The 18,208-nt window shown below is 45.6% G+C and overlaps 7 protein-coding genes across 7 annotated transcripts; 3 read left to right on the top strand and 4 right to left on the bottom strand.

Moving 5' to 3' along the window:
* Nucleotides 1-1,698: 1,698 nt before the first annotated feature.
* On the top strand, nt 1,699-2,592 carry DFL_002928 (uncharacterized protein; the record flags this gene model as incomplete). The annotated part of the gene is made up of 1 exon (XM_067631787.1): nt 1,699-2,592. The coding sequence occupies one exon, from the start codon at nt 1,699-1,701 to the stop codon at nt 2,590-2,592; it is 894 nt and encodes a 297-aa protein (XP_067494299.1).
* A 470-nt stretch (nt 2,593-3,062) lies between these two features.
* DFL_002927 (uncharacterized protein) lies at nt 3,063-4,256 on the bottom strand (the record flags this gene model as incomplete). The annotated part of the gene is made up of 3 exons (XM_067631786.1): nt 3,063-3,169; nt 3,230-3,527; nt 3,597-4,256. The coding sequence occupies 3 exons, from the start codon at nt 4,254-4,256 to the stop codon at nt 3,063-3,065; spliced, it is 1,065 nt and encodes a 354-aa protein (XP_067494298.1).
* A 425-nt stretch (nt 4,257-4,681) lies between these two features.
* On the bottom strand, nt 4,682-6,185 carry DFL_002926 (uncharacterized protein; the record flags this gene model as incomplete). The annotated part of the gene is made up of 7 exons (XM_067631785.1): nt 4,682-5,356; nt 5,425-5,434; nt 5,500-5,646; nt 5,715-5,746; nt 5,816-5,860; nt 5,982-6,055; nt 6,167-6,185. 7 exons carry the CDS (start codon nt 6,183-6,185, stop codon nt 4,682-4,684), a joined length of 1,002 nt encoding a protein of 333 aa, XP_067494297.1.
* Nucleotides 6,186-6,563: 378 nt separating this feature from the next.
* On the top strand, nt 6,564-8,221 carry DFL_002925 (uncharacterized protein; the record flags this gene model as incomplete). Its single annotated transcript, XM_067631784.1, has 3 exons — nt 6,564-7,567; nt 7,634-7,748; nt 7,808-8,221. The coding sequence occupies 3 exons, from the start codon at nt 6,564-6,566 to the stop codon at nt 8,219-8,221; spliced, it is 1,533 nt and encodes a 510-aa protein (XP_067494296.1).
* An 11-nt stretch (nt 8,222-8,232) lies between these two features.
* Nucleotides 8,233-9,396, bottom strand: DFL_002924 (uncharacterized protein; the record flags this gene model as incomplete). The annotated part of the gene is made up of 2 exons (XM_067631783.1): nt 8,233-8,412; nt 8,470-9,396. 2 exons carry the CDS (start codon nt 9,394-9,396, stop codon nt 8,233-8,235), a joined length of 1,107 nt encoding a protein of 368 aa, XP_067494295.1.
* A 304-nt stretch (nt 9,397-9,700) lies between these two features.
* Nucleotides 9,701-15,430, bottom strand: DFL_002923 (uncharacterized protein; the record flags this gene model as incomplete). The annotated part of the gene is made up of 8 exons (XM_067631782.1): nt 9,701-10,978; nt 11,033-12,486; nt 12,544-12,785; nt 12,844-14,298; nt 14,357-14,868; nt 14,929-15,075; nt 15,138-15,268; nt 15,343-15,430. 8 exons carry the CDS (start codon nt 15,428-15,430, stop codon nt 9,701-9,703), a joined length of 5,307 nt encoding a protein of 1,768 aa, XP_067494294.1.
* Nucleotides 15,431-15,850: 420 nt separating this feature from the next.
* On the top strand, nt 15,851-18,105 carry DFL_002922 (uncharacterized protein; the record flags this gene model as incomplete). The annotated part of the gene is made up of 3 exons (XM_067631781.1): nt 15,851-17,739; nt 17,800-18,034; nt 18,097-18,105. The coding sequence occupies 3 exons, from the start codon at nt 15,851-15,853 to the stop codon at nt 18,103-18,105; spliced, it is 2,133 nt and encodes a 710-aa protein (XP_067494293.1).
* Nucleotides 18,106-18,208: the final 103 nt, after the last annotated feature.

Here is an 18,208-nt window from a genome sequence, read left to right as displayed (position 1 = left end):
ACTGGCTGTAAAGGAGGACAACCGTGGGGTCGGTCACAAACTACAAGTGATGCGAGGGCTCTCCTAAAGTGCAAGAAACTAGAAGAGGTCGAAGTTCCATTTATACAGCGTAATTTCCTACAAGTCGGGGGAACTGTTATTAACAGCCTACCAACGCTGATTAATGAGTTTGTACAAAATTGCCCAGAGTTGTATAGGATTCATACTGGCAATATTGCAACTGATTTTAATGTTGCATCTTCACTTGTTAATTTTTTGATGGAGTTTAGATCTACGGATGGGATGTTTAGGGATAGGGATATTGAGATTGTGCTTAGGCATTCTACTGAGGGCGAATGGGCGAATTTGAGGAGCAAGACGAGGTTTCCTCGGATGGGAGATGAAGAGGATATGGTGGGGGTTTTGATTATTATATTCATAGGTGGAGGAGGTGGCTGAGGGTGGGAAGGATAAAGTGTATAGGTTCCAGAGGGTGGAGGATAAGTGCTGGATGCGAAATGAATGTTTGGGGGATGATTAGACTCTGTCGATTTATCTTCGTGCGGACAAGTTTATGCTTGAGACCACCAGCTAAAGATAAGTCAGTAGCGATTAATATTACTACCCCGCTAGATCCAATGACTGAATTCATCATTCGTTTAGATCTTAAAATAAGATATTTGTCCGTCTGACTGGCCGATATCGCCATCATCGAGATCTATGAGGCATAAGTAATTTAAATGGGCACAAGTAATTTCTATAGCTATTATTAATTTGCACACACACTCGTCAACCACATGAACAGAATAATTATTTATTTTGACACCGTCTTTTTTAACTTCGGTCTGAGTAATCCTGGTATTTCTCTCCATGACTGGTTGATCATCGAGCACGCGACACATACGTATATACATCATGGTTGTCGCAATGTCGGCGGGCAAGAATATTATAAGCCAAGCCTTGGGCTCTCCCCGCTTTATTGACAACATGATCGGGCTACATAAGGCCCATAACTAGATCCCTATCCCCAGCACATAAATTCTAGTCGTATTCTGCTTGTATGATCATGAGGTTTGTAGACCGGCTGGCTACTCTCGAGGTCATCTGTGGTTGGTCAGGAGGGCAGGACAACACAAAAATACAACACCCTGAAACGTCTGCTGGTCACTTTAGAGACAACAGGAAAACGTGGATATATCACAAAGATGTTAAGATATCACTTGGGCAATAATTCTGACCGCTCAAGTTACGTACAGGGTCTAAGGTTATTTAAATCAGGTCAGGCCCCAGGTGTGAAAGACTCTTTTCCCCTCACACGAGTAACACAAAAGAATCGCATTCATTTTTCATAAACATCTTATAACAACCTTATACCCTGTCTTTTTAAGCTTCTTTCTTTTTAGAAAAGATCTTTCAATATGGCTCCTAAAGGCGAAAGAGTTAGAATTTTCCTTAGAGATAAAGTCTTTTACTTCAAACGCTGGTATCATCGTGTGGTCAGGAAGAAGGTCACCACCGAGGTTGAACCCCACGATTAAAAACTTTCTTCATACATGCCCGACAGATATACACTTCGACGCCTCTGGTTGAAGAAACGGGAGGTTACCTACTTCAGCTTTCCCGAATTCCTTGACCGAAGTACAACAAGCGACAAACCAAAACGCCTTCGTCGAGCCCGTTCTCTTCAACCATCAGACTTCGAAGTATTACCCACGGATAATGAAAATTATAATACACACCATAGCAATAGCAACAAGACTTTCGTTTCTAAATACCGTTCTTTTCTTCCTTTTGCTTCTCGTCACACTAGTTCCTAGCTTTGCTTTCGCCGACCGTGGTTATGACGACGAAGTGGTTACCGCAGACCCGGAGCGGATTGTGCGAGAATCTGCCCCATTATGGCTCCTACCTCAGGGAACCTGCATTCCCGATTCCGCCGTCAATAAAGACGGAATACAAAATAACGGAACTGATACCGACCTTTGCCGGCTCTACGGTTCTCTCGATGCTGGTTGCCCCGCTCAAGCTCCTTTCGACGGGCCTTACACCAAGTCGACCGCTTTCCCAACATACTACCATTTCAGATACTGCCCGAACGTAAATCAGATCCGGATCCTTTATGATATGTATTATCCGAAGGATACGGGTCATCGACATGATTGGGAGTGGGCGGTCGTCACCTTTAAACAGAATACTACCACAGACTGGCGTTGGCACCGTGAACAACTCATCCTTCAAAACGAAGGCACCAATAGCGTTTTCCCGTGGGCTGATATTCCCGAAGCTTACTCCGAAGGTGACAGCTTTCGCAATAACGCCGGTCCTAACGGTGATCACCCAAAGTTATATGTTGGAAAGTTTCACCATTCTGTGCATACGGATCCCTACACTTCCATTTGGACAAAATATAAATGTGCTTTTAACGCAGCACCGGTGTATGGGAATTGGGATTATAGAGATTCTGATTACTATTTCCCCGCACAAGAATGGTTGGTAAATGGTGATTTGATCCGGAAGGATTGGAGTTGGGGGACGTCGGATAGTCCGCCGCCTGCTTTCTTCGATGATGGGAATCATGACATTTGTTATTTGAGGGTTGATGCGACTTCTTGATACCCATTTCTTTTCTTTACTTCATTCTTTTCATCAATTTTCCTTTGCATACGGTTTTACTATGTTGCTGGCTGCATTTATCTTGGCGTACGTGGATATTTGATGGGGGTTTTCTTCTTTCTTCCTTCCTTTTTCTTTTTGCATATTCTCGAGTATTACGGTGCTGGCGTTTTCATCATGTCTTCGTTAGGTTCTACACCATCCTTCTTGTTCTTTGATATCATTGCACACAGACATGCTTAATTTCTGTTAATAATACACCAATATACCCTCTATACCCTTAGAAAACCTCTGATCCCCACGGAACCTAATGTTGGAACCCAAGTTAAACCTGTGTAGATGGGCCACTCCAAGGCCAAGCCCCGTGAACATACACCTGACGCCACAAGCAGTGTGATACGAACACCTGATATATCTCAGACACAGGACCAGATGCCACCATATCTGCATATCAAACAAGATCCCTAAAATCAAGCATACTGCTGCCTCCTCACATCCCTAACGTACCAACTTCCTTTTTTGCCATCCCACTCTTGTTCATACTGCTGTATCCGACCATGACTTCCAGGCAACGCACCTAAATAATCCATCAGCAAAATTACAACACAGAGCTATTCTTGCGAAGGCACAAACATACCTCCAGCACCCCAAGCCAGATAGTCCAAGGGTTTGATGGCTCTTTTTTCTCTGGCAAAAGCTAGTGCCTTGTCTTTAGCATCTGCTACTTCATTCTTGTAGTACCACATGAACAGTCGAACCGCAAGGTTTGAAGGTAGCCCTCCGGTGAAATATAGTGCAGTTAGTAAGCCGCTAACTACCCCTGCTATCGACTTTTTGATCAGATAGCCAACGAATTGAATGGGCAGAGCGGGTATAGAAGATCCTCGTAGGATTCCGAAAGATGTGAAGGATTGATGAATTGTGTATTCCGGGCTCTATCATTTTTTAAACAAAAATTAGCACTTCTAAGGATATATTTCGTTCTGTATTCATCAGAAACTTACCACAACCAATACCTTATCATTCTCATCCGTCACCACAAACCTATAAAACCCATCCTGCGTCGTCAAAGGAATATGAACACTAACATGTGTAACTGCATCAAATCTCCTCGTATTCGCGTTCGATACCTCTTCCTCCTCTGCGGCAGCATTTAAATCATATCCCACCACGTCCTTACAAAACGACTTTGAAGGAGAAACCTCCGTCCCATCAGCAGCGGTATACACGATCTTCCCACCGGATGAAAAACTCTTCAGTTCAACATGAGGAGTTACATCCTTCCAACTACTCTTCTTCGCTTTCTTGCCAGTCCAACTGGCAGAATTCCAACCAAAGAAACCATCGATCCACCCTTTTCTCATCCGATAAACGTTGAATTTGGGAGGTAGGCCTTCTCCTGAAGGATGGAATATCGGAAAGTCTACTGAAGAGTGGAGGAGAGTGTAGCGGTCTCGTAGTCCTTGACGGACTATTGCATAATTTGGGGTAACGGTTATGGCGGAGCCCATGTAGACATCTTTTGAGTATCTAGCCGTAAACCGTGCCGTTCTATATATCAAGCGGGCTGTTCGGGCTATCGCATTTGGTAAAAGAGATACGATAGCGCCACTCGTGGTCGAAGGCTGTGTTTGAGCTGTGGGTGGTGCTGTGGTATCGGCCATGACGTGATGATTGTGATGAATTTGGGTGAGAAAGAATAGATTTACATCTTATTGAAGAAAAAGGAGTGGGCTTTGAATGTTTTATGAATTTCACTTTCACGCATGGATTCCTCGTTAATTGGCCAGAAACATGTTTAAACATCGCGAACGGGTTTGTGTGACGTCATCGGAACCTGTGCGACGACATCATTCGACGGGAAGAGCCGAAAAAAATGCAACACCAACGCAGTTAATTACCGCCCGATTTAGCTGGTCTCGGGACTAGATTTTAACAACTGATTTACTTGATTGTTGGTTTGAGGGGTAGTTATTATTCATTAGTACTGCTACTAGTGGGAGGAATATTAGGAATAGTAGTCGTAAGAGTCGTAGGAGTCGTGATAATAATAATAGCACTCGTAGCAGCCGCCAGCCTTGGTGACGGTTTAATCGAGCTCGTATGGTTCTGCCTTTGAACCTTTACCACTAGATACCGTCGTAAAATCATCGTTGCTCTTAATCTCCGGGAAGGCATCCTTCGAGGGCCCCAAGGTCTGACTTCCACCACAGGCAAGAGCACTCTTCTCCTCCATCATGGCTTTGAGATCAACGTCGTCGTCTTCCAACTTTACCAATTCCTCACTTTCTTCTTCAACCTCATCTTCTGCGTAACCTTCTTCATCCTTCTTGACCTCTTCTTCTTTCTTTTGAGTCTCAAACCTTTTCAAGGCAGCCTCGGCTCTCAAATCTCTCCCCCTAGCACTAGCCGCTACCCTCGGTTTCCCTTTCGTTTTCTTTCCTTTCTCTAGTTTCCGTCTTAGGTCGTCGTCGCCCCCGACAGTATTTCCCTCCAAGCTCCCAAACTTCTTGATTATCCTCCGCTTTTTCTGCTCTTGATAATCTACTTTTTTTCTCTTTTTCTTGACACGTCGGTATACACCACCACATAAATCCGCTGGTAGTTCCTCTTCAGGGATTTGTCGATCCCTCGTTAGGTCGATGGAAGGGTCGAGGAAACGCCCTTTACCCCAGAGGCCTTCTCCGGTGTATCCTTTGCGTTTTAACTCTTCGAGCTCAGCAACATATTTTAATCTGACCGCATGGAAGCGACGGGAGTGGTTCTATTCAGTACACTCATTAATAAGTCTTTGCAAATCCCTCTACAGATTTTTTTTTTATTCGTGCATACCATCTCCGTACTATTATAAAAATATTTAGCTTAGAAACTTAGACTTGTATTTTGTTGGGAAATTTGAGAACTTACTTGTGTGCGAGTTCATGTAACATAACGGATTGTATCATGCTTATTGGTAGGAACGATCCATTATGATTCTTGAGGACTAATTGTATAACTTCTCCGGCATTGAAATTCCGTCCCCAAAATTCTCTATTTGCTGGGAATTCTTCTAGCCTGCATGTGTATTTATCTTTAGTGGGAAGTATACACCTCGAAAATTATAGTGAAGCAGCTTAACGTACTTCATCACGACGATGTTATGCTTCTTCATTATCTATCCTGAAAATTAGAGCTGACCGCTTAATGCATTTTTTTCCCTGATAATGAAAAGGAGCTAGCTTACGGGATATACAATTGCAGCTACTCGCTCAAGTATATTCTTTGCAATCTAGGAATATTAATGTGTTAGCTGGTCCTGTTGGCAGCTGTATCAAACCTTCTTTGTGCAGCCCGAGAGTCAACACTTTTAGTTCGACCCGGCATGAAACCTATGCATGGCAGATACTCACTTCCTGGTCAGGGCCTTTCAAGGCTTCGATGAAGTTTATGTTCTTATTCGGGCGTTGGGCCCGTTCATTGAGGCCTGTGATATGCGTGGTGAGCCAAAACGCTAACGTGTGTGCTGATCAGACCTCGTGTAGTGCCGTGGTGCCAGCCTCGACCAGCACCTGGCCCTGGCGATCGGAAGACTTACGTTCAAACCCGAGTGGCATCTTGACCTCGTTACCGAGGCCGCACCCGCGATACCCTTGAGTCTGAGGAGATGGTGTCGATATCGAAGTTGATGAAGTTGAGACGCTTGTTGGGCAGGTGAAAGTTACTTTGTATGCCACGCGCTTGTTAGTTCGAGACAAGTCTACTCCCACGCGGGGTCACGTGTGCTCAAACATCGATTACACTGCTAAATTAGGCAGCAGCCGGCATAATGCGGTTCTACGATAGCTTCGGTTCTAAAGCCCCACAGAAATCGTTGCAATCTCAGGGGCTTATATTTCTTAAATTTCGACTTCTAAGGCTGATATTACGGATTCTCGGCTGGGCTACGTTGTTGAGCGTCAATACTAGAAATACTTCGACAAACGGCCCCCAAGATGCCGAACCCTTTCTCTGTCAATGAAGCTGAATTCTCAGCTTTACTTGTGCAAATTCAAGATGTTATAACAAAATACTATATTTCAAATCCACCGAAAGAAATTCGTCCATCAGAACATCTTCTTCAAACAGCAATCCAAGTAGAGCCGCCAGCTGCCCTGCACGAAGAGTCATTGGGTACCCACGCAACCATTCAGAACCTTCTCAATGACCTCCTCCCCGGGATTTTTGTTCAATCTTCCCCACATTTCTATGGATTTGTTACAGGCGGTGCGCTCCCTCCAGCTCTTCTGGCGGATTTCTTAGTTACAATGCTGGATTTGGACGTAATGGTTCATCTCCCCAAAGACAGCATCCATACAACCATTGAGCGACACACATTGTATCTCCTGTGTGATCTGTTCCAGCTCCCAAGATCATTCGCTCTAGGTAGTACCATCACTACAGGCGCCACGGGGAGTAATATTGTAGGGCTTGCTTGTGGTCGTGAGTGGTTATTCTCGCGAGACGATCCCAGCTGTAGCATTGCGAAGATTGGCTATTTGCAGGCCGCTATAAAATCTGGAGTGCACAATGGCATCAAGATCATTGTCGCAAAGCCCCATTCTTCAATTGCCAAAGCTGCCTCCATATTAGGACTAGGATCGGAGAATTTGATCAATCTTCCAGCTTCGGAGGCAGAGCCTTGGAATATAAGTTTCGAGCGCCTAGAAGGCCTTCTTGTGAAACAGGAGGAAGATAAGGTGCGGTATATAGTGGTTGGGCAGCTTGGGGAAGTGAATACGGGCCGCTTCATGAGTGACGTACCACGTCTCCGGGAGCTCTGTACAAAATATGGAGCTTGGCTTCATATTGATGCAGCATTTGGATTACCCGTTCGTTGTGTTAAGGTATATGACGAAGAGACAGAGAGGCTGGCGGATTGGAATAAAATTCATAGCTGGTGCTCTGGCGTTGAGCTCGCGGATAGTATAACATCGGATGGCCACAAACTAGTGAATGTGTAAGTTACCAAAAATGCTTCTCGATCTTTAACCAACGAAACATCTAACCCTAGGCCTCCAAAAAGGCCATATGATGCTGGGTTATTCTTTTCACAACATCCAGATGTTCTGCAGCGAGTCTTCGAGAATCCAGGAGCCGCCTATCTTGCAACGTCAGGAGTAGATATTGCTGTACCTTGTGTTAGTATAGACCACAGCCGTTCCGATTTCGGCCTTGAAAGCTAACTCATTGAGTATAGAATGTCAATATTGAGAATTCGCGGCGTTTTCGTGCCCTTCCAATATATGCAGCTTTGGCGGCACTTGGAACATCCGGATATAGTGCCCTCATCCGAAGGTTGATTCTGCATGCCAGAATGATCGCGAGGATTATACAAGACGAAATTTCTCAGCACTATGAGCTACTGCTTCCAAATATCGATGATATGTTTATGGTTGTGTTATTTAGAGCTAAAGAGGACGCTTTGAACGATGTTTTGGCGGAGAAGATAAATGCTACTGGGAAGATATGGGTCAGCGGTACCTCATGGGGAGGCTCCAAAGCAGTGAGAATTGCCGCGGCGAATTGGAGAGTGAATCTCGAGGAAGAAGGATTTGGAGGAGTAGCAATTGTTCGGGATGTGCTGAAAGAGGTAGCTATTTCTGATAGTTAGACAGCCCAATACTAGAATTTCTCAAAGGCCCCATCAATTTTGCCCCCGAAGTCGAGCAGGCGAATCCGCAGTGCATCCTTAGGATGCAAAGTGGCCACAAAAGACCTGACTAAGTAACGAGACGCAGCTGACTCCCGAGTCAACCTCGTATATGCATGAGGATCATCATTGAGCATCGAATTGACCAATGTCTTACCACAATATTAGTGAATGTAGTGTAGCTGGGCAGGTATTGGTTCGTGACATACCTCAACGAGCTCCAAGAGTTCCCCCGCGGCTTTCTCATCAGAGCTAATCGTGACGCCCTCTTCATCCCGGGTGCCCCATATTTCATCAAGCCGTTTTTGGCCCCTTTCTTTAGCTTTCGCAGCCTTGGTTCTCCCCCCGGTCTTCCCCTCCTCGCCCTCAATTTCCAGATAATGCTTCAACTCAACAACATTAAGTTTACTCCCAATAACCGGTCCACCAGCTTCTTCCACCGCAATAGCAGCTCCAAGTCTCTCCTTCACAAACTTCTGAAGCTCTTTCGTGAGTCTCGCACTCATCCGTGTCATTTCCTTCGTCTCCTTTTCATAGGCTTCAATCTGTTTCCTTTCACGCCTCTTAGTGGGTTCGGGTAAACGATCGATTCCCTCAAGCTCATAGATTTTTCTATCAAGCTCCTTCTCCATCTCTTGGGCAGTAGCAACCCATCCTTGTTCCCGTCTAACCGTTTTCTTCGCCTCCTCGATCTTTCGTTCCGCATCTGTGACCCCCTTTCTATTCGCTTCAATGACTTTTAATACACTCCGCAGAGTGAGTAAAGTATTAACCCCACTATCATCATCCGGCAACCACGGTAATTCGTCAAAGTAGCTTTTAGACCCATCTTTCAGAGCCATTGCCTTTGCAACAGCGATCTTTTGTGGAGTAGCCTCCTCCCGTTTGTGTAGTCTCTCAATCTGGGATTCTAGACCTCGAATCGCGTCTTCTTGCTTTTTGATGAGTTCGTCTAAGGTTCTAATATCTTGTCGAACGGTTTTTCTATGTTGGTCCTCTGCGGAATCGACAGTGTCCTGGGCACTTTGGTCGGGTCTGGGGTAGTTGTTTATGGAGGAGGCGTGGAGGAATGATGTACGAGTTAGAGCTTGGAGCCGGGCGACTACCGCCGGAGATACTGGAGAGTCGTAATCCATGATTGCAAGTGAGTTTTGAAGGCAATTGGTGAGGGTATCGCGGTTGCAAGTTGGGTTTCACGAACGCGACTTTTACATGGTTGTAGGCGTGTTGGATATTGTACGCAACGGGTTTCGAATTCCAAGAGGCTCAAGCAGTTAACGGCTTCATCTGGGATGGCGATTTATAATTCGAAAAAGAGGTAAACTACTACGGGTTTCTGTCCTATAGATTACAAACATTTAAATTCCTAAGAAATTAAAGACTAAAAGCATATAACGGTTACAGAGGTCTATCTACAAATAAAGCACACGAGCTTTTGGTCTACGCCTCATCAAACAAGTCAGCGAGGATAGCTTCTTCCAAACTATCCTCATCCACTTTCCCCATTCCATACGTATTCTCGAAATTCCAAATGCTCAAGTATCTCAAAAACTGAGTAACAACCTTCTTAACCTCCCCATTACTGTTCCCATTCGCCTGTATCAAAGCCGCATCTCTCTCCTTAATCATTAACCGCCTTAAACTACTTGCTTCTCCAGTCATAGTATCAACGCTATCGCTCCTCTTAGCCCTTGTCTTACTCTCCGTAAGCTCGCGACTGACATAGTCGGCCAAAGCTATCGATGGAACGTCAACGGTATAGTCCGGTTTGTAAACAGCCTCGACAGTGTCCGTAATAAACAACCATTCGTTTAGTTGCCACTCATCCGGTTGAACAACCAGAAGGGTATCAAGAAGCTTGCATCCTTCTAGTAAACTTCCATCCGTATATGTTTCCTGTGTCCCTTCCTTTGGCATCCCGGCGCTACTCAAAGACATCAATAGGCTTTGCAATTCCGAAACAATGATCGGCCAAAAGCTGGTAAGGTGGATACTATCCGTCCTTAATACGAGGGCGCGTAGGAAGAGGTAGACTTCGCAACGAGTTGCTGCGCTAGGGCTGGTAATCGCATTTGCGCTGAGGACTTCCAAAACCTTTCCTTCAAACTCTTGCAAATATATTGCAAAATAATCCTTCTCTCCGGCTAGAAGCAGCATCGTCATACGCCTCAGAACTAGTCCTATCCTCTTATCGGCTTCAGCCCGAGCACTTGAAGCACCAACGCCAAAGACGCCGGCAGTCGCTGGGGGTGTGATTTTGGCAAACAAGTCGAGCATCCGTTCTTTGTCGCTGATGATCCATTGTTGTAGTAATGGTTTCCAGTAGTTCTTCACATTAGAAACGCTGGCCGTAAAGAATTTGTTATCATTGAAGGCATCTGATATTTCTTTTCTCCAAAGTTTCTGAGTGCTTGGAATTTTGGTGATGTGATATATCATTTCAAGCAGGGCTTTAGGAAGGGCAGTAGGGAAGGCTTTCGATCGAAGAGCTGGAGCAACATATGAGGTAATGATGGTTGTAACGGCTCCAACAGTTCGATCTTGTTCCACCAAAATCTTACGAAGCTTCGGGACCATGTTATTAAGAATCACGGTTATATCGTCAGCGGCTGGCTCGGCCTCTGAAGGCCTTCTTTCCCCTGAAATCGTTATATCCGGCAAAATTCCAGCAGCTGGTCTAAGTGTAAATACCGTTCCTAGGATTCGTATGAAAACATCCTATACCAATTAGTACATTCTATGGTGGACTTGGGTTCCGGATACCGAACTTACCCCGAGATCCTTCCGCATCTTCTTCTGCTCCCCGAAAATCGTGTTATCTACTTTCTCGCCAATAATTGCCGTGAAATGGAGAAGCAACGGTATGGTTTGTCGATGCGGGAACGGGTTCTTTAAAACATCAGATAGGAAAAGCAAGCAGTCAGACCAAATCTCTTCCATCGCGTCGTCTTCCAAAGACTTGACATAGTCAACTAAAAACGCCGCAACGTCAAGATCGGTTAGTTCTGAAGTTAAGGATGACCGACGGTTCTGCTCAAGTACCGCAGCATTTGTCCGGCTAAATATACTATTGAAGATTGCTCCAATTGTATGTTTCGGTCTTGATGCGTCCAAAACGTTAATTAGTTTGAAAATGGAAGTGTTCCCTAAGGGGCTGGATTTCCACATTTCCATGAATGTTTCTAAACACTCAAGCGTCTCGACCTGGTATAGGTGCTCCAGTATTCGTCTCGCCCTTGCCCTCATTCTAGACGATGTATACGCATAAGACGCAGAACAACTGTCCACACTCGTGAATCCAGCGCTAGGGTCTCCCCAAGACCATATAGAGTAGCAGATACGAACGGTATCCTGGAAACAGAGAAGAACGGTGAGCCGGTTATTTACTTTCGCGCTCTTTACAACAGGTGCCTCTCCGGCAAACACTCCTGATACCATGTTACCGAAAAATCCAGCAGTTTCGTGTGGAGTTTTAGGTATTGCGGACCGAACTTCTGCAACCATGATCTGGTCATGTGCTGCAGCTATAATATGCTCTAATCCATTTAACATGGCCACCAAAGTTGCCTCGGGGGTATTGATAGCGGAATCCGAATCCCGAAACTGTTGCTTCAGGATCTCAAAGGTTTGCCGAACTTGCTTGCAAATACATTCCACCAAAGGTAACAGAATCTGGAAGATGACCGGTGAGAGAAGCGGTAGGCACTCTGTAAGGAAGTTAATCCAACTGTCAAGAACCGGCCTAGTTGTAGCAGATGACAGCCCATCGATGAGAACCTGGATAAGGTCGTGAGGAGGTGTTGGCTGAGCCATTGCTGCTTCTTTTTCCATTTCTGCGGCACTCGATATCCGCAAACTACCTTTTCCATCTCGAGAAGGTGGCGGCTTTAATTGTGAAAGTAAAGAAAGCTGAGAATCCGGCCGGCGTAGGCTCAATTTTAATGATGCAAATAGAACATCAAGTATTGCTACCTGAACGAAGGTATCATCTTCTCTCAAAGCACCTTGAAGCCGTTTCACTAGTTTTATTTCGAACTCCAAGTCTGCTAGTGGAGTAGAGTAAGGACTTAGAAGCAATTGGTGAAGAACAGATAGGGAAGATCGGTGTAGCCGCGTAACTGATCGGATGACAGATTTCTCAGAGGCATCAGGCGCATACTTCGTTATCGCAAAATACGACAACTCTGCAAGAACGGCCTGTAGAGTAATGTTCTCCTCCGTAATTGCTAAAGCATTATGTTAGTAGTGGTCTAAGGTGGTTATCAGTAACTTAATTAACTTACCATCGTCGAGATATTCATGGAGCCATGCGAACGTAGTGAGGTGATCTTCACCTAAAGACTGGAGGACTGCTTCGGTCGAAAATCGTAAAACATTGTTCAATGTTTGGAAATAGTAGATGCATGTTTCGATATCTGTGTCATCCGTGATGCCTTGATCCTTTGCTGCGACCTTGACGCCAGCTGGAGGAGGTAAACCGAGAAAGGGGAACTGGAGAATCTTGGAAAGAATGATATCGAATAACCTGTCCCCCGAGTTAGTGAGTCACGTAGTACTAAGTTACAGCAATGTAGAATACTTACCGTTCAGTGGACGAAAGATTTTGTAACCATCCACGAGTATGTACGTTTCGTTCTTCATCATCCTCTCCAAGAGCATCTAGCAAAAGGAACAGGGGCCTCGAGAGTACCGTTTTGTAATCTAGAAAGCTATGGCTGTGGTTCCATAAAACAGCAAAACGGCGTCCAGGGGCAGCTGAAGGTTGAATGCCAGATTCGACCATAAGACTACAGATAGCAGCCTCAATTCTTTGATCCTTAAAGGACGCTTGTAAAGTCCAAATTCCACATGTGGCCTCAACATGGTGTTTCGGTGTGTCTGGGGATAATTCTGTCCAAAATGCCTTAACAAATGGAATGACAAGATGCTTGGTGGCAAACCCATTGGTGTATCCTTTCTCCACCAGTACTGCCAATAAGTTGGCTGCACCCGCAATGCTCCAAAAACTCGTTTCAGGGTTTTCTAGAATCACTTGAATACTGTTGAGCAGGTTCTCGGGGTTGAAAGTCTCGTCGAACGAAACCTTTTTCATGACCTTTACAAGGAATCGCGTGGCAGAGGGGACATTTGGCTCGTTGTTTTTCAGAGACTCCGAGGTTAGTTCAGCGAATTGTCGTAAAATGAGATGACCTCCAAGCTTGGTTGAAAACGGTGGAAACGCTGTTCTTTTTCTCGAATCCAAAGAAAAGAAATTTGTAACTTTAGTAAGGATCGCTTCTGCGTCTAGATCAACACTGAACTCGTCCTCAACCATAGTAGAAGTGAAAGCACTCCCAGGAATTAAATCAATGAGATCACTCGCAACTCCCCAGATCAATTGATTCGCTTTCGTAAGTGGGTTTTCGGTTTTCTTTGCTTCCGCAATGATAGCCAATAACACTAGCGGGGCGTATATGATGACCATCTCCTCTTCACGTACGTTAAAGGTCTTAAGGACGTATCTTGCAACAGTGAGTCTTTCGGTTGCAGCCTCATTCTGTAGTAATGGGTAGTACTTTGATCCTAGAGATGTAAGCAACATTTCTAGGAGTTCGGACCACACTAAGCCAGGCTCAACGCCATCAAAAAACTGAGCGGCTGATCTTAAAACTTCATGATATTTCTCCGGTGAAGGGGCAAGCTTCTCATAATGTTGTGCCGATTGCATCGCCGGGAAGAAAAGTTTTGGAACCACGGACCCACCGATTTCCCAACGGTCCATGAGAGAAAGCAAGATTCTGTAAGGCCTTGCCATCTCTGCTGGATCAGATTTGTGTACCAATATCCGCTCAGTGAGTCCTGCGCAGAGGCTTTTCAGACCGTATCGACCGAAGTACGAATTAGTATCGGCACCAGCATTAATCGGGGAGGCTATGGCCTCCGGTTGCTCTGGTCCTAAAAGCCACACCCACAATCTTCTATTAAGGGACATATCCCTTCGGAGTACGACCCTGCATGCCGAAACAAGGAGCTTCTCGAGATCCTTAGGTGTAACCAGCCTTCGACGTCATGTCAGCATATTTATATTTCGATGTTAGTAAACAATTCGAAACATACTTTTGGAGAATAGGAGATGATAGTGGCAAGCATTGGACCAATACATCCAGAAAACCACGTTGTACGAGCAATTGGTTATCTAGAAGCCCGGTTGCAAAGCATCTGATAAGAAGCCCTGGTTCAGGTGTTACCAATGGAGATTGGAGAGCATTTTCTTCGCCCAATTTCGGCAACTTCCGTGAAAGATAAGCCAATGCGCCCTGTCTTCGCCCTGGAGACGACATCGAAGCAAGGAGAAAGCACTGCCAAAAGTATGCATCCTCGTCGATGTTCGTTCGAATCGACTCCAACAAGGCGAAAGTTCTATCGAAGAACTCACTTCCTTCCTCATCAATCCCAGGAAGAATTGATAGAATAAGACTTCGAAGGGCCGGCCGTAAAGATTTCCCGAGAGGCAGGTAATACGTTTCGAGTACCGTAAGCAAGTATGGTTTCACACTGATAGCAGCGTACGAAAGTAATGGAGCGAGTCCTGGTGTCCATGTTACAAGGTCCCGAGCTAAGCCTTCTTGCTACTCCCCAGTTCTTAGTCTTCGTCTACATTATTCCAACATTTATCTTATAATACATACTCCGATTATAGAGAAGACACTAGAGTAAACTTCGAGTGACTTTTGGTGAACTCCGGACGGCAGCCGCGAATTGAGGCATTGTGCGAGACGTTTCGATACAATGGACTTTGAGGGTATGACGGCAATCCCATGGTTCGCTTGGATGGCCTATTGCAGAACTGTCAATTATTTTGGTTTTATCAAGGAACATTATCAAGACAACCAAGTACCTTGTGAAGCCTTCCGAGAAATGAGATATAGTCGGCCCATTCTTGTAAAGTGTTCTCAAAGAGTGCCAGCGCTCTTTCGACACCCGCGGCATATTTCTTGAACGATCTCGGATCTCTTTGAATTAGATTATCTGACCAACAATTAGCTACTTCTTCAATATCTTTTCTTAACTGAAGATTCCCCCAAGTGGGGGGTACCTCATACCATCATACTCATTGGTCCATCTTGGCGCTGGCGACGACCGGCCAGAGCTCAACGGCGAGTTATCCAACCGTCCCGGTTCCAGCGACATGACCGACAGAAATCTAAAGGCTCCAGGTAGTTGAGCCCGCTCTAGCGCCTAGTTTCCAGACAATCATGAAGGAGTCGTGAGGTTTATATCGATAGCTTCGTGGGGTTATGTTACGCGGTCGGTCAACCGGACACGAATCCCCAGCAGTTTGCGCAGCTCCAGATGAGACGAATGCCAAGACGTCGGCCTTGGGTGATATCATGCGCGCCAGCCCAATCAGCTCCACTCCTCTCCTGACAGCACTTCATGTCGCGCGATCAGGCGCATTCCCACTACTTCACGGACATCACTCTACCGCCGCATACGGAACTTCGACGTGGCGTCGCTCGGGGGTATACGATTCTCCGGAACATGTGTTTGCGACTTCCAGGCCTCTCCCAAGCAAACAGAAGCCCGACCCTGCAACCATGATAAAGCGTTATGGATCTTTACTCCAAGACCATCAACTTGGTCGTTACACCTCTGAAGGATATCTCCGATAGTGTAAACTCGACCATCTCGAACTCAGCCGAACGGACCTGGAAATTGGTCAAGAGGGACGGTGGAGACGCTGCAGGAAGCTCGGGTGACACTGCAGACATGGCTGGAACTTCAGAAGCAGAAGGAACTTTGGCTACCGGTATTCAGGATGGGGTAGCAGGTGCTACAGAGAGTAGTACGAATGAAAATTCTGGGGATGGAATGGGCATAGGGTCTATTACGTCGGTTTCGAGCAATATCAGTCCAACAGCCGAGCCAGAAGCAGTAGACGAAGCAGATCAAGAAGATGACACTCGGACGCCACGGCCACAGTCACCTTTAAAACCACCCGCAACAGAAGTAGCAGAGGCAGCAGAGGCAGCAGAGGCAACAGAGCCCAGCAGCGAACATATCCAAATTACCGAGGATTATTTTACAAGACCCCCTCACCTCGATCTATCCGGAGCTAGTACCCTCAAGGGAGCGGATAACGGAATGCTTGGGCCAGGGTCTTGTCCTGTCACTCCGTCGCTCGAACGTTTACAAAGCAAACCGACGACAGCTCTATCCTTATCACAAGTCCATGCAAATAGTGGGGTCACTTCATCAGGTGTCAGCGTCGTTCTTCCATACACCGAATCAAGCAGTATACGTAGCTTAGTTCCTACGATCGACTCCGGTGACAATGACGTCGCCGGTATGCTTGGTGAGATCCTCAACGAAGATAATGTCGCATTCACAGCCGGCTATAACCAAGGATGGGCTCTGTCTCAACAGATGGAGGAGGAAGAGGAACTTGTGGAAGACTCAGATGACGATTGGGACGAAAGCGATAACGAAGAGGAATTAACCGAGGACGAGCAGATTGAGAAATGGAGATCACGAAAGAAACACTTCTTTATCCTCTCCTCAGCTGGAAAACCTGTGTACAGCCGTTACGGAGACGAAGCTGTAGTTTCGCAGTTCATGGGTGTGATTCAAACCATCATATCCTTCTTTCAGGAGGGAAGCGACCCTCTCAAGTCTTTTTCGGCCGGCAAACATAGATTTACAATACTTCAAGAAGGACATCTATACCTAGTTGCTGTATCGTCATTGGGGGAAACAGATGCACAACTCCGAACTCAGTTGGATATGCTGTATACGCAAGTACTTTCAACATTGACTTTAACTACTGTTGCGAAGGTCTTCGGCGAACGAGAGAATTTCGATTTAAGGCGGCTGCTTGGTGGTACAGAAGTCTTTCTAGACGGACTTTCCGATGCCATGGTCAGAGGAGAGCCAAACATTTTATTAGGTTCTCTAGAATGCGTTAAGATGCGAAAGCACGTCCGGGAGAAGATCAACAGCGTCCTTCTCAAGTGTCGGACAAATAGTTTACTCTACGGCCTAATAATAGCCGATGGTCGTTTGGTATCGGTCATCCGACCAAAAAGACACTCTCTTCACCCGCCAGATCTACAACTTTTTATCTCTATGCTATTCAGCGCCAGCACCTTCAAAGGTGGCGGCGAGCATTGGACACCAATATGCCTGCCGAAGTTCAACGCCAAGGGCTTTCTTCATGCCTATATCTGTTTCTTCCAACCGGAGATAGCGCTAGTCCTCATATCCCCGACCCGAGAAGCCTTCTTTGAGATGAAAGAGGTGAAAGACAATATCATACAACAATTAGACAGAGCAGGCAGCATTCCCATTATCGAAAGCGCAGTCAAGCGAGGCAGATACTTAGCATCTGACCTAATCGAGGGGACTGTTATTCAACATTTTTTGTATAAATCGAAAGCGAACGTTCAGTTCACTATGCCTTCTTTCGATCCACACTTTTCGACCCCCCACGCCCGTAGAAGGTACGAAACAAACCCTTTTTTTTCAGCAGGTAAAATTTGAAATGCTAATATTTAAATCAGATTAATGATACTATACCAGCGTCTCCACGCTGCGGTTCATGCACGTAATGCACATCTCAAGGTGCACCATAGCATAAGAAGAAGATTGGTTTCTCTAGCATGGGTCACACCCACATTTGAACTTTACTGTGTAGCCGGAGCAGGAACACCCAGGAACGTCCTGGCAAAACATGCAAATATGATCGTAGGCTGGATCAAGAAAGAAGAGGAACGGCTGTTCATTGTCGGTGGCGCGGTATGTGTTTTTGATTACAAATGATCTTTCCGGTTTTTATTTCTAACTATCATAAAATTTAGACGTTTTAATTGGCTATTAGCGGGCTTTTCTTTTCTAGATGATTTATTTGGTACCATAGAGAGTACTTAGTTAGTACCCATTGTCGTTCTTTGGGACAATGGGGTTTAAGAT

This window comes from Arthrobotrys flagrans (genome assembly GCF_004000055.1).
Source record: "Arthrobotrys flagrans strain CBS H-5679 chromosome Unknown unitig_3, whole genome shotgun sequence".
NCBI lineage: Eukaryota > Fungi > Ascomycota > Orbiliomycetes > Orbiliales > Orbiliaceae > Arthrobotrys > Arthrobotrys flagrans.
Note: the sequence above shows the minus strand (reverse complement) of the source record. Positions and strands in the feature narration are given on the sequence as shown.